A 20341-nucleotide genomic window follows, 5' to 3' on the forward strand; every position below is an offset into this window, starting at 1 on the left:
CGGCGGAGGCAGCCGGGGCCGAGGCACTGCCCGGGGCGTCCCGCACCCGAGCAGGGTGCTGGAAGCTGGGGAAACTCCCTGCTGGGGTCCGGCGGCGGGACGGGAACACTTCCACCGTCTGAGGTAGCGGCGACCTCCTGACACAGAGCCCGGGAACGCCGCGCCCGTGGGAGAGCCCCGTTGCAGCCCGCGTGCCCCGCGAGTCCCTGGCGGGACGGCGCGCCGAGAGCGGTCCCGCCATGGGGGCGGAGTGACGCGTGCGCGGGGCCGCCCCGCCGCTGGGAAGCGCGGCCGCCCGCGCTCGCCGTACAGCGCGGGCTGTACCAAACCCCGCTGCTCCGGCGGGGGACGCTGCGATCGGAAAGTGACGGAGCGCCGGGACCCGTCGGCCCCAGCTCGCCCCGCGGCCGGCGGAAAAAGCCCAGCGGGGAGAACCCGGGGGTGGCGGCACCTTGGGTGAGGCGGCGGCGCGGCGGCGACAGCACCGAGCGGGGCCGCGGGGCCGCGCCCCGACCCCGGCAGTGGCGGCGCCGGCGGAGGGGCGGGGCGCGAGCGGCTTTGGGTAATGGCAGCGCTGTGAGGACGGAACGGGGCAGCGACCGCGGCCGAGGGCAGGAGCGAGGGACGCCGGGCGGGGGTCGCTGACTCGGGCCCCGGGCCGCCAGGTAACGCCCTCGCCCGGCCCGGCCCGGCCCGGCCCGCCGCGCTGAGGGCGGGAGCGCCGCGCCGAAGGGAGGTGGCGGTCCCGACCCCGCCGGCTGCGCGCGGGGGCGATCGGGCCCTGCCCCCGGCCGGCCCCGGCCCCGCCGCTGCCCCGGCCCGGGCCCCATCCCCGGCGGTGCCTGAGCGGCAGCGCCCGCCCGCCGCCTCCTGCCCCGGCTCCTGCCCTTGCCCCCGGGCAGGGCGCGGTGCGGCCTCTCCGGCGGGGCCGCTCATTATGCGCTGGCTGCGCCCTCAGCCAGTTTCGCTTTTGTTTTGGTGGAGGGGGAGGTGGGCAGCGGGCGTGGGGCGGGGGAGGCAGCACTGGTCACCTGTTTGACGCGAGTGCTCCTGCCCCTGTCTGCGCGCCCGCCACGGACTTGTAATACTGCTTATGGAGGTGGTTAAATAGCTTGGAAATTTGGGGCGTTCTTTGATACTGGACAGAATGCTGTGCTTATTTGTGTGAACAAATATATGCTGTATGGCAGTGGTGTGTTTTAAAGAATGAGGCGATGGAAGCGGCATCCTTTTATTATCTTACTGAGTAAATATGTTTCAATAACATCTCTTTACCTTAAGGCTTATCAAACAGGTATGGCTTCCCACACCCTGAATAGTCTAAACCCTAGGGTAGATATTCTGCTCTCCTGTGGTTCTTACCGTGATCAATACAAGACATCTAATAATCAAAGTTGGTGAGCTTTTGCATCGCTGATACTGGAGCACAGCATGCCCCAAAAAGTCCAGTGTCTTATAGTAAAAATTATACGATACTTGTTAAAATATCTCTAAAACATACTTAAATTCATATTTCCATGAAAGTTGTAAGAGAATGCCAAATAACAGTTATCTTAAACTTATTAATTTAATCTGTCTTAAATTTAATTCCGGAATACTTGGATGACCATGTGGATGCTTTACACATTATTAGGTTTTAATCATCCTGAACATGGTTAATGACATTGGGATGTACTGTGGTGAGGACTTTTCCTTCACCCTTCCTTCTTCCCCTCGGTTTTGCTTCTCTTTGAAGAAAGGGCTCTTTTCTCTTGGATGTACCACCTGTGTTTCCAAGACAGCAACTTCTAATATAACACAAGTACAGCTTCATTAACAGAAGCAGTTATTATGATTCTTAGTGTCTTTTGTGGACCATGATTATTTTTTCTTGGGGTCAGCTGGAAATGATCTTGTGTTTTCCATAAGAGGGGTATTTGGTCTTTTTGAAGATTACCACTTCCCCCTCTCCCCTCCTATCTGGAAGTGAGCTGTTGCCTGCCTCTACTAAGGTTCATGTTTCTGTGAAACATACATCAGTGTGTTTTTCAGCTTACGTTACTTGATGGATCTTTGTTTTGTCAATTCTCACTGATTTTTCTGTGTAAACTCCTGCTAACATAAATGGATTGAAGTAATAGCCAAGTTACAAATACCACAACATTTACAGCAGTTAAGGAGCTTGGTTGGTTAGTCATGGGGATGGGTTGTGTGCATGCATGCTAAAAGTTGCATCTGATTTAACTGCTTTTTTTCTTAAACTGAGAAGTGATATATCCTGTAAGAGCCAGTAGTGGTTAATCTAGTAAGCTAGTTGCTCAATAGTTTTTTAGCATGACATTTCATTCTTTCCCTTACAGAAGTCTGCCTCTTGTTCTCAAAGTCTGTCACCAGCTTTCTACTTTCCCTTTTGACCTTGAAATTTTGGAAAGACAAGAGTCACTTGTCCATCTGTTTGAAATGGAAATAGAAGTATTCTTTCCATTTTTTATTGTAGTCTTACAATGTCATGTTTCTGAGCAGCAACTAGACTTGCTTTGTGCATGGAATGTCACACATCAGATCCCTTTTAAATTAGTGAAAATGAGACCTTCACAGTTGTCTCTTTTTAAAATCACCTTACTTTCCCCCTAGTTTTTAGATAATTTAATGTTGAGTGGTTTTTTTTTTTCTCAATAAATCTCTTCTTTTATTTTTGATAGGCTATAACTATCACAGCTTCTGTATTTTCAAGCCATGTCTTATTTGAAAGGCATCAGTGTTTTCCTGGCTCTGCATATTGCCCTGTGTTTTCTTTTTCACATCCTGATCAAAGCTTTTGGGTTTTGTGGCTTTTCAAATGTAAAACCAAAAATGTCTCATGAAAGCCTGAGGTGAGCACAGGCTACAAACTGACAGTAGGAATTTCAGATACTGTGGTAATCGTTTAGTTTGTTCTTACCCCAAATTTTCTTAGATACAGTTAAAACAGTCTTTGATAAAAGTAAACAAGTCAAAATTTACAGGAAAGTTGTTTTCTTCATGGGACACTCTTAAATGAATAGTTTGGTGAGATAGTGAACTTCACAAAGTATGATGATGTTAGATTAATTGGTATTAAGTTATAGGCTACTTATGCAACATTCATATTCTATTCCAAAGCATTAAAAATGAGGAATTGTGGAATCATTTTGGAAGAGGTGGGTGTTCTTTGTGTCGCTGTATCATAGTGGTGCAACAGTGTACAAAGTTTAAATTCAAAAATTCAAAGGAAGTGTATACTTTTTTAATGATTGTGCAATGTTGTCTGACATGTTTAATTCTTCTACAGATTAACACTAAAGCCCCACAATGTCCTTGAAACCACGAGTAGTTGACTTTGATGAAACATGGAACAAACTTCTAACAACAATTAAAGCTGTTGTGATGTTGGATTATGTTGAAAGAGCAACGTGGAATGATCGCTTCTCGTATCCTTTAAGTGAAAAATCTGACTTGATGTGTTTGTGTGATGTGTTTAGCACAGGGTAAACCTGTGTTATGCAATAGTGATCCTGGGCAGCTTGTTGTTAGGCTGTACCTGTTATTAGGCCTGTGAATAAATTGAAAGGGATGGGAAATTCTGTATATTTGGGAAGTATTCTATGTGAAAATCACCATGCTGATAAAAAGTTAATTAGCCTCAGTTCTAGTCACTTTTGGTAGCTATAATACTTAGCTTATGCTAAAGCTGTTTTTGCAGGTATTGAGTGTCCCCTATTCTGACACTGAGATTTTCTTGTATGTTTAAGTGTTTGTGTGCAGCAGGGGAAATACCCAGGACAGAGAGTGCACATCTTTAAATTTGAGATGTGGGGGATGTTGAGATTGTTCTGTATAAAGCTTTCTCCCTCTTCTTTGCATTTCTAACTCTACTGATAGCTACCATACTAGACATTTCCATAGCAAGGATATATTAAAAAGCCTTTTTCCTTTCCCTCCTCTGTTACTGTCTTATTACTTGTGACAGTTAAGCTACGTTTAAGAATTACTACTCTTTCTGCATTCATATGGTCTTACTATTCAAGTCACAACTGTACATACATTGTTGTAGTGGAAAGGTTTGTGTTCTACATGTAAAATGGACCTGTAATATTTTACAAGATTTAAGTTTCAGTGACCTTCTTTTAAAAGAAGTGTAACGTTTCTAACCAGCTATACTGTGCCCTGACATTAGCCATTTCATTGTGGTGAATAATTGGAGAATTTTGGAGGCTTTGCACCTCTTCTGCAGGGGTTGGTCATAGTTTGGTTTAACTACGAGGAAGAAGAATTGTTTAGACTTATTGATTTGTTAATTCTTGTGGGTGAAAAAAGAAGCACCTGAGAAGATGCTTAGACATAAGTTTTTACAACATAAGCTTATTCTATGGGTCAGAGCTTGACTCTAAAGTCTCATCTCATTCTGAACATGTTAACCATTTCTCAGAATTGCTTGCCCACATGCCTGTGTTTTGAGTGTGTGCATGTGTATATGTACATAGCTCCTAGTTCTTGTAGAGACTTTTTGTGGTGTAATAATCTTTAAGAGCTCTTTCATTAAAAAAAAATTGTAATTAATTTCTGGGGGCATGACCTTGTACTGAAGTCAAGTTCAAGTGACTCTAGAATTTAAAAAAAAATTTGAACTAATTAGGTGGGTACTTACATGCTGAGAAGTTGTTCTGTAGTCATTCTTTCTAAGCAGTTTTTGAGGATTACATAATTCAGTCTTTATCAAGTGGTTAAATTCTGTAGCTTAAAACTTTAAACATTTAAACAAGGGTATCTAAAATACATTTAAATATAAAATAATTGTCACATGAGCTGTTGTATTGGTTCCACGTCACACTGTTTTGCTTACAACTTCTTATGTGGAGACCTTCCACACAAGTTTGCTGTTGATCCTCTTTTGGGATTCAGTCCAGTTGATTGAACATCAGAAAAGGATTGCTTATGAACAGCAGACTCAGGAAGCAGTCTTGGAATAAACATTTGACATGTAATTCTTAAGACCTTACTTAGTATCATCTCTTAATTATATTCCTTGGAAAGTGGCACTATTAGTGTCTGATTTGGCACGGGCATGAGCCTTTTGGCTCATTGTCTGTGGCTGAATGGCCAAAGGAGTTTGTGTAACTTCCAGCTTGAATGTTGGTTGTTGAGTACTTCTGCTTCCAGAGTACTTCTGTAACCAGACTTTGTGTTTTAACACAAGCTGCTCAATGAGTGCTCAACAACCTGGTGGAACTGGTAGTTCTATACAGCTGGAATAAAAACTATTTCCAGGTTTTATACATAAAGAAGACTAAGGTATTAAGGATATAAATTTAAATTGGCATTTAAAAAATACGTCATCTTGTTCCTTGTATTTATTTTCTCTTCAATTCAATTTAATTGGAGTAATGTTTCTAAACATCTACAGCAATTATAAAGGAAATGTTCTATTAACTTTTTCTTATTGCTTAATCAGCACAACATAAAGATGGCAAATTAGTTGAACTGTTTCAATAAATCCAATAAATAAAATTTCATTGATTCATTGATAGTATCAGTTGATTTTTGTACTGTATGTATAGTTAACAGAGTGATGTGGAAACAAAGGATAAAATACAGGAAGCAATCACTGTTTCAATCTGCATCAGTGTATTCTAAGAAGTGTTAACTTTCCCTTGTGCTGTTTGGGGCAGTTAAGATCCGATGGAATATGGAAGCTGACAGTATTTTAGGGATAACAGGCTTGTACTGCACATATTCCGTTTCTAGAACTATTTTTTTGCCCCACTAGTTCCCAGAACTTGTCTTTAATATTGTGTTTCCTTTGTAATTTACGGTAATTTTATTGTTAAACATGGCTTATCTTTAAATAAATGTTTTACCTCATACTTGCAATGGTAGAATGGCAATGAGCTGGGAACCATTGTGGTGGAAAAGATCACCTGAAAGACCATATGTCACTTTATTTAAAATGTGAGTCATCCTGAGCCACCTTTGACCTTCAGATTTCCTTTTCAGATTCTCTCTAGAAGGACATGTGTATGAACGTTTCATTGGTAAATGAGTGACAGTTATGTCTCTGTTTGGGGTGTTCTTGTGAACACATTGTATCACTTGCAAGGCTGTTCAGTAGGCATAGGCGTGATTTAAAGTTAAGGCTTGGTTAGAGAGTGGTAGGTAGTTCCTCTATACTTTGGTAACTGCCTTTTACCTAGAACTTTTTTTAACAGGTAGAACATCAAGCTCTTCCTGTGTTGTCTTGGGATTTCTACCCAATGAGTTAAAATAAGGTCAACAGTACTCGGGGACAGCTGTGCTTTGAACAGAATTATTTTTAAAGTATGCAGCATGACTATCTGCTTTTTTTTCACCTTTTTTTTTTCTCTAAGTTTGCTCTGCCTCCTCTAATGAACTGTTTTGCAAGGACCCTATTATGAACCAGAAACTTAAACATGCATCTCTAGATACAACTGGCCAAGAAGGAAGAGTAAATAAAGTTCATATGGTCATGATTCTTTCTGACTGAGTCTTGAAATTCTCTACAAATTTTGGTTCTGTTACAGAAGATTGATGAATAGAAATTTTCCCAAAGCTCTACACTAGTTGCCTAGAGAAGTCTGAACTAGGTGCTTTTTAAACCCCGAGGACAATATTTGTGAGTTTTTGTAGCCTTGGATATAGCATTTTCTTGTTGGTAGTAATTTTGTTGTTGTTCCTTCTTAGTTTGGAAGTGCTTCCGTTTCCCATTGCTGGGTAATGCCCCTCAAATAGCAACTACCAAAGCACTTAAGTCACAGAAGGGTTTTGATGTTCTTGTTCTCAATACAGAGTGAAGGCCCCTAGGCAGCAGTTTGGCTACAGCTTCCTCTAGCCTTTCTCACCCTGCAAAACTGCATGCTGAACTTGAAGAACAGATGGCTTTCACCATTAAAGATAAATTATTGAACAGTGAAGGCTTCTTCCTGTTGTTTGTTGGGACAGCAGCACAGGAAAAATAGGCTTTAAGTTTATGGAGTAAAATACCAGTGATGATTAAGGATTAATTTCATGTCAGAGATTTTTTTTTTTTTTGTTAAGAGGGTCACAACACTTTTAATATGACCCTCAAATTTGGATTCTGGACTCAAAGATAAAATGGATAAAGAAACAAGTACAAATTAAGCAAGAAAGAACAGTTTTGTTACAGTCAGATATATTTCAGTCTCATGATAGCTTTTCTTTTGTATAATTCCAGAGAAACCTGATATCCAGCAAGTAGTATTTAGTTGATACAGGAGGGTGAGGTGCTGTTCAAGTATTTCTGTGATTAAGCTCTTAGTTTGTGTATCTGCTGATATTAAACACAGTGGCAAATACCAAGGAAGAGTACTAGATTCAGCTTTCTTCATTTGTAAGAAAATTTCTTCTCTAGAATAAGGAAAGGCATGCTTGGAAGTTTGTTTTGGTATATTATTGGTCATTACTTTACAAGATGGTATATTGCATTGGCTGCTACTGTTACAAAGCAGTGGATGTTGCCTGTTTTGTTTCACAGTGTTTCCATTTAACACTTTTTTGTTCTAAGGAGAACAAAATGTTTTGTTCATTTAACACTTTGCTGTTCTAAGGAGAATTCTAGCAAAGATGATCTATATGAGTGAAATAATGTACTCAAGATTAGATTCTGGTTGGGGATCTCTGAGATTACAGTTGCCAGATAAAGGGTTTTTTCCTAATTAGTTCTCCTGCATCAGAATCTTCTTTGTTTTGAGTAGTAATTCCATATAAAAAATGAAACATGCATTTGGACAAGCTGTGTGATGAGAGCTTGACACTGTTCTGTAGATTAAGCAGGTGACTCTTCCACTGTCTGTCTTCTGCCTCCTTTCACACAGGCATATGATTTTTTAGGGTAGACTAGAGGAAAGCAGATCTTGTGTCTTCCCTTGATTGAAGTGATATGCTAAATTATTGATTCCTACTATGGCTGGCTCTGTAAAGTGCCTAGGTTTAGTGGTTAAGCCATGTTTTAAAGTAATTTTTGCAGATTTAGTTTATTTCCCGCAGTTGTTCATGTGAAGCCTGACCTAATCCTTGCTTGAATTTTCTGAAAGCAAAGTTCTCAGTCATAACTTCTCTTCCCCAAGTTACTCTTAAAACTTGATACAAACCAAAGGTATAGCTCTGCAAGGTAGTTTAGGGACAAAACTACGTTAAAGGTGGCTTTACATGTTGCTGCTGCCCCGTTAAATTAGCAACTCAACTGTTTTTTGTGGCTGTGATCTAACAGGATTACTGAAATTGTGATGTTTAAAAAGCATATAAACTTATTTTTTATCCACACTACCATTGTGATTATTTAATTTTCAGTGTCCCCTGAAATTATTTTACCTGTGGAGGTGAGGGCAAAATGCAGGGACAGTAAGTTATTTTGGACTCCAGGAAGGGAAATTTGAAGTCTGCGTCACCATGTACTTAACTAATCATGTTCTTGATCTAATTAGTGCTCCTTTCCATTATATGAGAAGAACTTCAGTTCATGCTGGCTGCAAATACAGAAGAATGGTGCATGAAAGCTGCTTTTTCACCTTGAGATTATTGTATATTATACATGGCAAATAAAGGGTAGAAGCCACATCAGTATGAGGCTATGAGAAGTTTCAAGATCTTAGCTCTAATACTGCCTAAGTATTCAGTATTTAAAATTTAATATTGATGCTGTAAACTTGGATTCTGCACAAGCCAATACTTACACTAATTTCAGAAAATTATGCATTTTATCTTTTTTGCTTGATGTAAAACAAACCCCAAAACCTAAACTGCATGTGGGGAAGAGAAAGGGTTCTGTAAATCATAAACTTTGTTTATATTGTCTTCACGCTTAATTACAAACCTTGACTTTGAGCCCAGAGACATTTATGCTTTGTGTGTGGCCTATCCCGAACCTCTTGGAGAGAGACTTTATACTGAGACTAAAATTTTTTTGGAGAATCATGTACGCCATTTGCACAAGGTAACCTGTACAGTTACTGATGTCCATGTAGGTGTTCTTCATCCTTTTTTTGACTTTTTATAGGTTTTTATGAGACAAAATCACAGATGACAGAGTTGCAGAGACACAATTCTTGTATATATGAAATATGTAACACATGTCACCACATGGACACAAATGTAGGCGGGTATTATAGATACCTTTTGATTTGCAACACAAAAGAAATAATTTTATTTCTAAGCCAACAGTTATGGTTTATGCAATAGTGTCATTAGCTTGAAAAGCAAGTTCTTTCTTTTACATTGAATGCTTATAATCAAACAAGTTAGAGAAGCATCTTCATTTTGCAAATGTTTGTAGTTTGTCATTAGACTTGTGTTTCAAGATAAATGTATCTGCTCTAGTGTCTTGGAAACTGATTGTATATACTCTCTTAAAAAATAAACATAAACCTTCTGAAATATGTGGGAAATAACACAAACACTTGGGAGGAGATGAAATAATGGCAAATTATTTATTATGACAACTATATTTGTATGTCTATATAGCTGTGTTAAGTTCTGTTTCATCAGCTAAGACAGCAAATTTCATTAAAATTATAATTCATCATGTTTCGTAGATAGGACAGATGTATGGCACCTCCATCTATATCAGTAAAAAGAGAACTAGATTTAAATAAGATGCTTTTCAGTGTCTTTATATTGGGTGAAGCATTGCAAATTCTGCATAGTGCTGCTAAGTGGCTTCACGCTTAGGTACCTGAGTATTTGACAAGATAGACTGGGTATCTTAACAGGCAGTTCCACTGGCTACAGAGAGGTTAATTCTGGCACTCAGACTAAATAAGTTCACTAAACTAGCAGAGAACTCTGCCAAATAAGTTCTTCATTTATTTAATGAGATGAATAAGCTCATGTAGGATAATCAGGGAGGTGCCAGAACAGTGGAAGCTTTGGGAAGTAGTGGAAGGCATACATCCAGTTTTTAAATTGGCTAGCCACCACTTGTCTCTGAAATAATGTTGGAAAATTCTGTTTTGTCTACCAACTTTCCTCTTTTGTATTTTTTTACCCTTTTTTGCATGAGCTTCTTTGCTGCTGGAGCCAGATTTTAAAATGACAAACTCTAAAGAGAATTAAGGTTGAATTCCTAGGATTTCATCTTCCCTCACAAATCATACAAATTAGTTTAAATGGTTGAACTTACTTCTCTGAAGTATGAATCTATTTTGAGAAGTTCAGTAGCTTGTCAGATAATGATTTGCTTAAATTTCAGAAGATTGGGGCCTAGATTTGAAAAACTTTAATGCTTTTTTTCATTTATACATGTCTGTGCTTTGTTAAACTTGTATTATTCTGTGATTCTTGGTACATATAAGGACTTGTCTCCAGTAAGGCATAGTGGTTTTACAGTTGGTCAGTTCTGGTGTGCAGTGCATGTAGCTGTGTGAATATAAAACTGATCTGTGTCACTGAGAGTATGGTTCTGTGAGTTATCCCACCAGTTTGATGTGAGAAAACAAAAGTGATCTGTGTCACTGAGAGAATGGTTCTGTGAGTTATCCCACCAGTTTGATGTGAGAATATGAACCAGGCTTATTTAAGCAGGTACTTCTGAAAAGATCAATAGAAAACAATACAGTAGAGAGACTGCTATTTTTATATGCAAAATAAAGCAAGTCCAGGTGTTCTAGCTGGAACTTGATAGTACCACAACTTGATAGTATTAAGATGTGTAAGCTTTTTGGTCATTGCCGTGATTCTGAATATGCAAATACTATTCCAAAATGATCATCCCGTGATAGCTTCCTAAGTGTGTGTGCTATTTTCATACTAATTCTGGTGTGTGGGGTATGTGTGCCTTCACAGAGAGTTCTGGAAGCTGAAGAACAAGTACTGGTTATGTATCACAGATACTGGGAAGAGTATAGCAAAGGGGCAGACTATATGGACTGTTTATACAGGTAAGCTTTGCAAAAGAGTTGTTAAACCTTTGAAATTAACATGAAATTTAACATGATCTGCCGGTTAAGTTGAAGAGTGTTGATTAAAGAGAGCAGTAGATGAATATGCCTCACGTTAATTTTGGAGAGAATATAGTTATGGTAGCAGAACATGAGAAAAAAGGAGTAATGCCTCAGCAGGTAAGTAGCCAAGACAATTTCTTAAGTTCTTTCATTACTAATATATTCTGCTTGATGTTGCAGTGCCAAATGTGTTGGTGCTAATCAACCCTGCAGTGTATAAACTCATAATTGTAGGAGTTCTACAAGGTTGGCACTGTACTGCAGTTTGCAGTTGAACCAGCACGGTTTGAGTCAAAGCTTCAAGATATTCTACTTTTTATTAATAGTTGGTGTTCTTTTCTTATTGCATGCATACTCTGAAAAAAGTACCATAATTTAGTTGACTCTTTTGTATTCCAGGTTCTAGATTGTATAATTCTTGCAGCAATGAAAACTGATCAATGTCTATAGGTGGTAATCTGAAAGTTATTTTAAAATAGATTCCCTTAAAACTTAATTAGGCTTGCATCTCTGATTCTAACCTGATAGGCAATACTTGAAACACTGCTCAAATGTGAGGCATTTTTGAGCAAAATTCCTAAAATGTGAGATCGATCATATCATTGGAAATCGAGTTAAATCTTTTCTTTCTTCAGTGTTGATTTTGGTTTGTTTTTTTACCCATCCTCCTTGGTGCATTATGCTAGGAAGACAAATGTGGATTCAGTTTGAAAGTAAAATCCCACATGTGCTTGACTAAACCAAGTGTATAAAATTGATGGAATAAGGAACATTGAAAGAAACATCTTTGGTTGTTGTTTCATTCTGATGGTAAAAATAATAGATAAAACCAATGCTGGACGTTAGGCATTACCAGTGTTTTGGTGCTGTAACAGGTTTTATAGATACTTCAAAAAGATCTGGTCTGCCTACTTTAATTTCAAGTGATTTGGGAGAGTTTTCTTACCTAGCAAATTGAAATTAAGTCAGTTAAAGGAAAAAAAAAAAGAAGTATTACAAATAAAATCCTGAAAACTAAACACACATGGTGCAGCTTTTGCTTTATTCCATTCTGTCTTTGAAATATTTGTAATAATACCAGCATATCATGGTATAGCAATTTTTAGTTTTACATGCTACTCTTGTTGTATGTACTGATGGGGGGGGGTGGGGGGTAAGTGAGGAGAGTGTAGGGCTTTCCTTCTTAGTAAGTTTAATGAGAAAAAGCAGATTGGCAGCTGTTGGCTTTGTTCCCATGGGGGAAGATGGGAAAATGCCACCAAGGAGCCTGCTTAAGGCTGGTGTTCAAGGTGTTCCTAATGTCCTCACAGGTTTGATATGACATGGAGGGCCCGGAGCCTTCTAAAGAGGCCTGCATTTATAGTTCATGGTTACAGTTCCTCATAAGAGTGTCAAACTAGCTGCTGTACTCCAGTTTGTCATCACTGCACTAGGACACATCTTCCTTCTTTGGACTCTGTGGTGTCCTAAATTCTTTTAAGTTCACAGGATTTCACAGTGTGTTCTTCCTTTTCTCCTTTGCTTGGCCTTTGTCTTCATGTTGAGAGTGTTCAGACATCTCTAGTCAGGTGCAGCCTCTGAGGCTCTTAAAGTGCTTCAGTAACTTGGCTCTTTTCAGTGTCTAAAACTGAGCATCTCAAAACTTCTGCTTAGATCAGAAATTTAAAAAAAACTCTTCAGTTGGCTCATTTAAGCATTTCTAATGTAAGAAATAGTGTAGTTGGGAAATATATTCGAATTTTTTTTCCCAGTTATCTAGGAAAGGAAAGAATTGGTTCTGTTTAAAAATGTTACAGTATTTGTTCTGTGGGAATACTGAGAGTCAAGAGGGATGTTTTAGCAGGTCTTGTATAGAATACATTTTGTGTTCTTTATAAAAACTTTGCATACAGTAGTAAATACTGAATTTAAAAATAACATGGCATTTCTTCTCTATAACTGTTACTTAAATAATTTCTGAAAATTCTTCTCTTTAAAATTTGTAATCTGGCTAGTTATCATGAACTGAATAAGGGATCATAACAGACAAAAGTTTGCCCTGTTAAAATAAACAGTACTTCTCCATTTCAGTCTGAGAGAAACACATAAACAGTCCAGGTATAAGGAAATACTTTTAACTTAAAAATATCCAATAGTAGGAGTGTTTTTCTACCATTAAAATACACTACTAGCACTCTAATACTAATCACTGAGTTTAGGAGTTATTTTGCACATAGGTGTATGTATGAGAAATACATACATACATGTATCCGTGTATAAGCAGTGCATGTTGAAAGGTTGGATTCTTACACAAGATGTTCACCAAGAAAATGCTGACAGTGATATTTCAGGATCCTGTTTGATCTCTGTTACCAACACTACTGTTTCAATGTGATGTAAATTCTTTCAATGTCATTTGTACTGTAATATTTTTCTACAAATAGCAGTGGAATTGTTTAAAGGAGGTTATATTTTGTGATATGGAAGACATTCCACAATTCTGAACCTAATTTTAAGTTTCTTATTTTTGCCTGTTTTGATGAGGATGTCCTTATTTCTATAGGTACCTCAACACACAGTTTATTAAGAAGAACAAATTGACTGAAGCTGATCTTCAGTATGGTTATGGAGGGGTGGATATGAATGAACCTTTGATGGAAATTGGAGAGGTAGGTATTTCTGAAAGTAGGGTTGGCTAGAAACAGTATTCAGAATGCTATTAGTTCAGCTTTGTCCTTTGAAACATTTTTGCTCTTTTATGTCACAGAAATGTTGTAGATGTAAGCACTATTCTCCTTGTAAAATGAGATTACAATTTTGGTGTAGAAAATAAGAGTGACCTGGCAGGGAAAAAAAACAAGTATAAAAACTGTTGGAAAATCTGGGCTTAAAATGTGATAATAGGAACACTTAGCAAATAAACTTTAGATTCTTAAGTGATACTGCTATCTAGAAAACATGTTGAAGAAGCAGTATACTTTTGTTTTTGAAGCCCTTTAAATATTAGTTTTTAGGCTTCTATTTCTTGATGTGACAAAGTATAAAAGCTTTTCTTAAGAATCTCAAGGCAGTGAAGTTAATATCTGTTCACAACTGGTGTAGGTTTAGGTTTATGGCAATCACCCCTTTGTCCTGAAAAGTAATGGAGACTTGAGTCCTACATTCATATATTAAATTGCAGCTTTATTTTGGTGAATTCATTGCTAGATTTCTTGACCTACAAGATGAGCTCCATTTCTTGACCTAAACTTGGCAAGTTTATCAAGTCTTTGTTTTGAAAGCATTTTCTCCTTCATTATGGTTCCTGTAGGATTCTGTCTTTTATTCTTTGGATTGTACAAGGGCTCTGGCAGAAGTAAAATTATTTGTTGTTTATCACTTTAAAATTGAATGAACTACCATTTATGCCATTTTAGATGACTGAAATGATCTGGACTTTATCTACCCAAGGGCAAACATGCTTATTTTATGTATAGTTCTCTTCAGTTTCAGCGTGAAGTTACAGAAATAATGCCCAGTATTTTTAGAAGCAGAGCTGCACTCTCTGTTCTGAAGATTCTGTCTCAACGTCATTCTTGTGTTGTAACAATACTTTGGGAGCTTTTCAGTAATCTTAAACAAGTCCATTCTTGCTCAGCTCTTCCGAGGTGTGTAACAGTAGGTCTGTACATGAGAGCAGACGTGCGTGTGTGAGGTGTGTGGGCACAGCTTCAAACAGTTCTTCATCCCCACAAGTGTTCAGACATTCAGTAATTGTTGTAGTAGGAAATATACAGGGTGAGATAAGTTAATGAAAGTAGTTTGCCAGTGCTTGCAAGAGATTACTTTTTTCTTCTCTGTATGTTATGAATGCATGGTGAAGGAGACTGCTTTTCTGAGTTGAACTCCTATGACTGATTTCAGTCTCCTGAGTTTTCAATGGCTTTGTGGGAACCCTGAGCTAGAAGGTATTTAAGATGTGCCTTCTGGGGTTTTTTTCCCCTGATTCTGGAAAATGGAGAAAACTGCCACGTTCAGTATTGCCAGTCTAGTTGGAGAAATAAGATCAGTCCCTATCCTCAAGTGGGAGAAGCTGTCTTGAACTAATACATCAAGTTGCTGGATTGATCTGTCTATAGTTTATTTGACAGGAAAATTCCAATAGGCAACTTGACTTTGCTTCCGCCTCATATGTGAGACAGACCATGCTAGAGACCACATTCAGAAGAGATCTACTTGAGCTTGTTTATCCTCACCTCATAGTTACTAAATGTATCAGTTCTTTTCCTTTCTTCCCCCCTCTCTCCAGAGCTGGCTTTTTTCAGCTGGCTTCTTTCATTCAGGATGAGTTCCTGTTGTCTTACAGAAATTTAACTGTCCTCCAACTACTCTCCACAAGGCATGACAGTGAAAATTGCTCCTAAGATGACTTTGTTTCAAAACATGATCTGTCTTTGGCTTTATAAGCAAACCTTTACCTCTCCTTTAGCCTGCTTATGGTGCAGTTGTGTCAGGTTTACTTTCTTAACCCTGTATTGCAGCATGGATGCTGAATAGCTGTGACAGCTGGAGCATGTTCATTTGTCTGCTTTTTAAAAAGGAGATTTATTTCACAGAGTGGGTCAGATTGGCAGTTGATAGCTATGTGCCTGCTTTCATTTAAGGCATACCTGATTGATTGTTTAATTTTTGCATCTAGTGACCTGTTAGTTGTGTCAAAGCTTTCTTAGAAACAATATTCCCTCTGTCCTTACTGAACTGTGCAGTTTCATTTTTTTCCAGTCTACTACTTCCTGGCAGGTGTTTTTGGAGGTCTCCTATATGCAATTATTCTCTATGTATAAGGGATCACATCCCTTTTGCGCTTTAAATCTGACTTTGATTCAAGTGCAAAAGCTCATTTGAACTATTGCAATTCTGTTTTTAAAAATGGTGTACCTTGGGAGCAACTGCTTCACTTGTAAGAATTGATGAATTCCTGAACTGATTTGAATTCCATTAGAAGCCAAATGTTAGCTTGCCAGTTACTTTGCTGAAGATGAAAGTATCTTAGTTTGGAGATGTTCTTTGTGCGTTGGATGAAAGGATTCTGTATCTTTGACTGTGACCTCTGACAAATGGGCCAAAAGAAATTTCCTTTTGTCAGGTGAGGCTCATTTTGCAATCATTGATAGAAATACTGGTGTTTACACACATTCAGACTTTGATTAGAAAGGTATGTTACTTACCTATTGCCGTGCAGATGGTTTTTTTTATGTGTAGTCTCAAAATCTGCCTTTGTAACCAACTTGCTTGGAGTCCTTACATGTATTTGAGAATACTTGGAGTAGAACCAAGGAATGAATCAGTTCTATGAGATGTGTAGAAAGAATGCAGGCTGGGAAGCCAGCATTCATATACTGCCCAAGTAGAGAAAGAAGAGGTTATGTAACAACTGAATTTTAAAAATCCTCAATGGGGAATTGTGTCATCTTTGGTACTGTTCTGGTTTTGGTGTGGTGGGTTTTAGTTTTTTTTTTAAATGTACTTTTTATTGATATAAACTTGTGTTGTGTCCTGACAGCTAGCTCTTGATATGTGGAGAAAATTAATGATTGAGCCACTGCAGGCCATCCTTATTCGGATGCTCCTCCGAGAAATAAAAAAGTGAGTGTTTGATTGTTTCTTGCTTTAACATAATGTGGGGGTTTTTTTACTTCTTTTTTTCTCTTACTTTGAAAATCTGTGGACTTTTACACAATTTTTATGTTTGGTTTTTTTAAGGTAACTTGTTTTCTGATTATGATGGTCAATCAGCTTTTCTTGTTGTAGCTGTGTTTGTGGCTTTCATGTGTAGAAAAAGGCAGTGAATTCCCTGTAACCACAGAATAATGATCTTTCTGTTTCAGCAACCCTTCTTATTAATTGGATAACAGGAGTTAGAATAACTGTCCAGGTCCCATAGGATACATTTTACCTTTTTCTCCACCTAATGCTGACTACCTTTAGCTTCTGTGCTGTCAGTCAAGTTAAGGAATAGGCCTTGGGCAGAGATTTGCCAAAGCCAGAGAAGCTGTGTTTGCATGGAACCCAGAGTAATTCTTGCAAGTGAAAAAGCTTCTGGGTTTCTGTTTTTCAGATCAGTACCTTCACTTATCATTTTTCATGTTTGTCTTGAATGAAATGAAGATAATTATTTTTTGTAGTTTGAGGGAAAGTTATTGTTTTATTTATGAATATCTTTTTTTTTTTACTACTTCTAAACAAAACCAAAGCGCTTGAGATTTTTCAAGCTTTGATTTAAAACTTTTATTTGATTAACTTCTAAAGGATCTTCTATTTTATGAATAAACAAATTTTGGGATCTACTACAGATCTTGTGTGTAGTTGTAAGTTTCATCAGTTTCTGCACTTCTACCACTGTTTATGATAACTCTGGGGTTGTTTTAAGCGCTTACTCAGGTGACCAGACTGCTGTAGACAAACTGAAGGAGAGAGGTATTTTGGCAGATTGAGGTTCCTTGAACATGCACTTGGTCAGAAAAAAATATCTGTAAGGCACTGAAAACCTAATTTTAATAGTTTATTTGTATTTTTCATTCCTGAATTACATATTGGACAACAAAGTAAAGGAAGGATATGATGTCTCTTTTTGATGGCATTTCTGAAGCCAGGAAGTATTTATTTGCTTCCCCTTGTTGACTCATGGTTCCTTTGTAACCAGGACTTAATAGTGCTTTATCCATTTTTACTCAAACTATTTTTAGTAAATGGAGATTTCCCTAATTCATGGTGAAGAACATTCTCCTTTGCTACATGAAGCATAGTGTTGCTGAAGACTTGTCTTACTTAATGTATATATTTCACTGGTGGGTGGGAGTAGAAATGTCTATGAAAACTTTTTTCAACAGACATCTGATGCCCCTTAAAATAATGGTCTGTGTTTAGGTTGAGGCAGATTGCCCCAGGGTGTTTAGATCAAGCCTGTCACTGGGAGGCAGTGTTTCAGAGGCATTTGATCTCGAGAGTGTAACAAGTTGAAAGTATTTGTTACTAAACTATTTGGAAGCTTTGAAATAAAACTTTGGTCATGCTCTCTAGTGGTTGGATTGGGATTTTTTTCCCCCATTTTTTTATTAAGGAGTCTTTTGTATGATCTCAGAGAAGTTAATTCCATTCTGCTTCTCAAAATATACATCCAACAATTCACACTAAGTTTCTTCTAGCCACTTTGTGATCTGTGTATCATTTAATGAATTATATAAGAGAGAACCACTTCTTGTAGCTGTTTTTTTCCTGCTGTCATGAAATGCACTGCTCCCTATGGGGATTCTGAGGATGGCCTTTGCATGTAACAACAGCCTTGTTGCTGTTCTTTGCTGTAATTTCAGTGGTCAATACAGCTTTTAAGAGGCAGTTTTAAAGACACTACTGCAAGTGATTTAAATGCCTTTTAGCATTGAGTTCAGTAATTCAGGGATTAAACAAGGTGGATATCCATAAGTTATATCTATCAGACTTGCAAGAATATGTATGGGATTAATATAACTTCAAAGTTTTAATAAAATTGCTAATACATGTATATGCTTAAAAAACCCTCTATTTACAGTAGACCTTCCTCATAGTAGCTGTTTGTGCATGGTTCAATTTATTACAATGCTTTAAAAAATAAATTAATGTAGATGGGACAGTTGAACTACTTCTAGGCAGGAAGTTTGTGTAGCATACAACAGTATGTGGAGTTGATATCCAACACTGTAGTAAATTATTGCATATAAAAGTAGCTTTCTTACTTTGTAGTGGAAAAGGTAGGGAAGCAGAGCCACAAATTCTTCTTTCAAATGTTACTTTATCAATGTATTTAACTGGATTTTTAAGACTCCTGACTATAGCCTTGAGCACGCCAACCTTTTAGAAGCTATAAGCTTGTGCAATACGTTATACATTAAAATTTACAATAAACTTTTTTTGATACATGAAAATAAAGAAATACAAGTAGTGGCTTGTGGCTCAGCTGAACAAGATAGCTAAACTTATCTAAGAGTTTACTGACACCAAAAAGGAGCAGGCTGTCCTCTGCTACCTTCCATGTGCCAGATTTGGTGCTCACCTAGTCCCTTAGTGACCCAGCTGAACTGCTAATGTGACAGAAAACCATTTTGGATATTGTTTCACCAGATTGGCATAAGTCAGTTCAGCAAAGCATTAGATGAGTGCCAAAGCAAATGGAGGCCTGTGTCTGAGCAAAAGAGAGCAGGATCAGCCCCCTTGAACAGCAGAGAATTCTTAAATCACTTAAGCCTGTCTTGTCTGACTGCACTCCTAATATAGAGTTCCAAGTACAGCACTTTCATCCCAATTCCTCTAGCCCAAACACTCCTCCTACAAGGAAAGCTGAATATCAACTTAAGCATTTTTGTGTCAACACAACAGGAAGCCGACAAGATCTTGAATTGTGAGAAAATTCATCCATGCAATTCTTAAACAGAAATAATTTGGATATTGCTCAGGTGCTATCTCAAATGAAAATGTGATTAGTACAGAGTAACTGAGAGAGGCCTCTCTACTAATGCCACTTTCTAACTAACTGGACTTACTCCTGTCTAAGCTGATGCATTATCTATACCATTTGTTTGAAATTAAAGCTACTGGAAATTAACTTTTTCAAAAGTGTTTGAAACAGTTTCATCAAGTTCACAATGAATTCTATAGGTAATTTTCCTTGAAAAACCCTTGGTCCTACATAGCAGAGATTTCTTTTAATGAATCTGATATTTAGTTATTGTACCTGAAATTTTTTAAATGTTCTTTGGGGCTGTAGTAATACACTGTACAATACATGTTGAACATCCACTTTAGCTTGAGCCTGAAGATAGGAACAAGATAGAGTTAATATAAATCAGCACAACTTTCTTGTGTTTTGTAGCTTTCTTCATTTCCTTTGGAAAAAAAAAACAACACTTGTCACCACCTGAATTAGTGGAACTTGTGTTTCTAGCACTTAATATTTTTATCCAGATTCCTTTCCAAAGGTCATCATACCCTTATACCCAAGATATCACAGGATATCCCTGCTTCAACGTGTGTTGCAGATGCTCTGTAGCTTTATGTGTCTGTATTGCTTGCTGAGTGCTGCCAAGAAGGAAAATAAACGTTTCATAGACTTCTACCTTTGCAGGGTCACCAATTCCATTTTAGTGTGCAGTTGTTCTTACTACTACAACTTATGGGAAAGTTGTCCATAAAACTTCTGCCAAATTTTGTTGACATTTGCACTTCACATTCCTGGGAGCAGGGTGCCATTGGTGTAAATAAAAACCTGAAATGGCTGCGAAAGCAGGCAAAGCCTGTTTCTGTGCTGGGTTTGTTTTCATTTATTACCTTTGTGCCATCTGACCTCTGCTTCAAAAGCTTGTTTCCTTCCTTCCAGCTCT

General features: G+C 38.3%; 1 protein-coding gene across 4 annotated transcripts in view; it reads left to right on the forward strand.

Annotated features, from left to right (window-relative positions):
• The first annotated feature begins 247 nt into the window (after positions 1-247).
• The window catches only part of CUL2 (cullin 2), a 41919-nt gene continuing 21825 nt past the window's right edge, over positions 248-20341 (forward strand). The window contains exons 1-7 of one of the 4 annotated variants that reach the window (XM_085564023.1): positions 561-665; positions 3290-3428; positions 8863-8965; positions 10813-10907; positions 13513-13618; positions 16492-16574; positions 19276-19362. In XM_085564023.1, the coding sequence (XP_085420149.1) occupies positions 3310-3428; positions 8863-8965; positions 10813-10907; positions 13513-13618; positions 16492-16574; positions 19276-19362 (593 nt within the window). In that variant the 5' untranslated portion in view covers positions 561-665; positions 3290-3309. Of the gene's footprint in view, positions 457-535; positions 666-3289; positions 3429-8862; positions 8966-10812; positions 10908-13512; positions 13619-16491; positions 16575-19275; positions 19363-20341 lie in introns of those variants that run through there. The other 3 variants (XM_021542927.3, XM_085564022.1, XM_021542926.3) reach the window with 3 other exon arrangements.

Source organism: Lonchura striata, chromosome 2 (assembly GCF_050655825.1).
Source record: "Lonchura striata isolate lonStrDom1 chromosome 2, ASM5065582v1, whole genome shotgun sequence".
Lineage (NCBI taxonomy): Eukaryota > Metazoa > Chordata > Aves > Passeriformes > Estrildidae > Lonchura > Lonchura striata.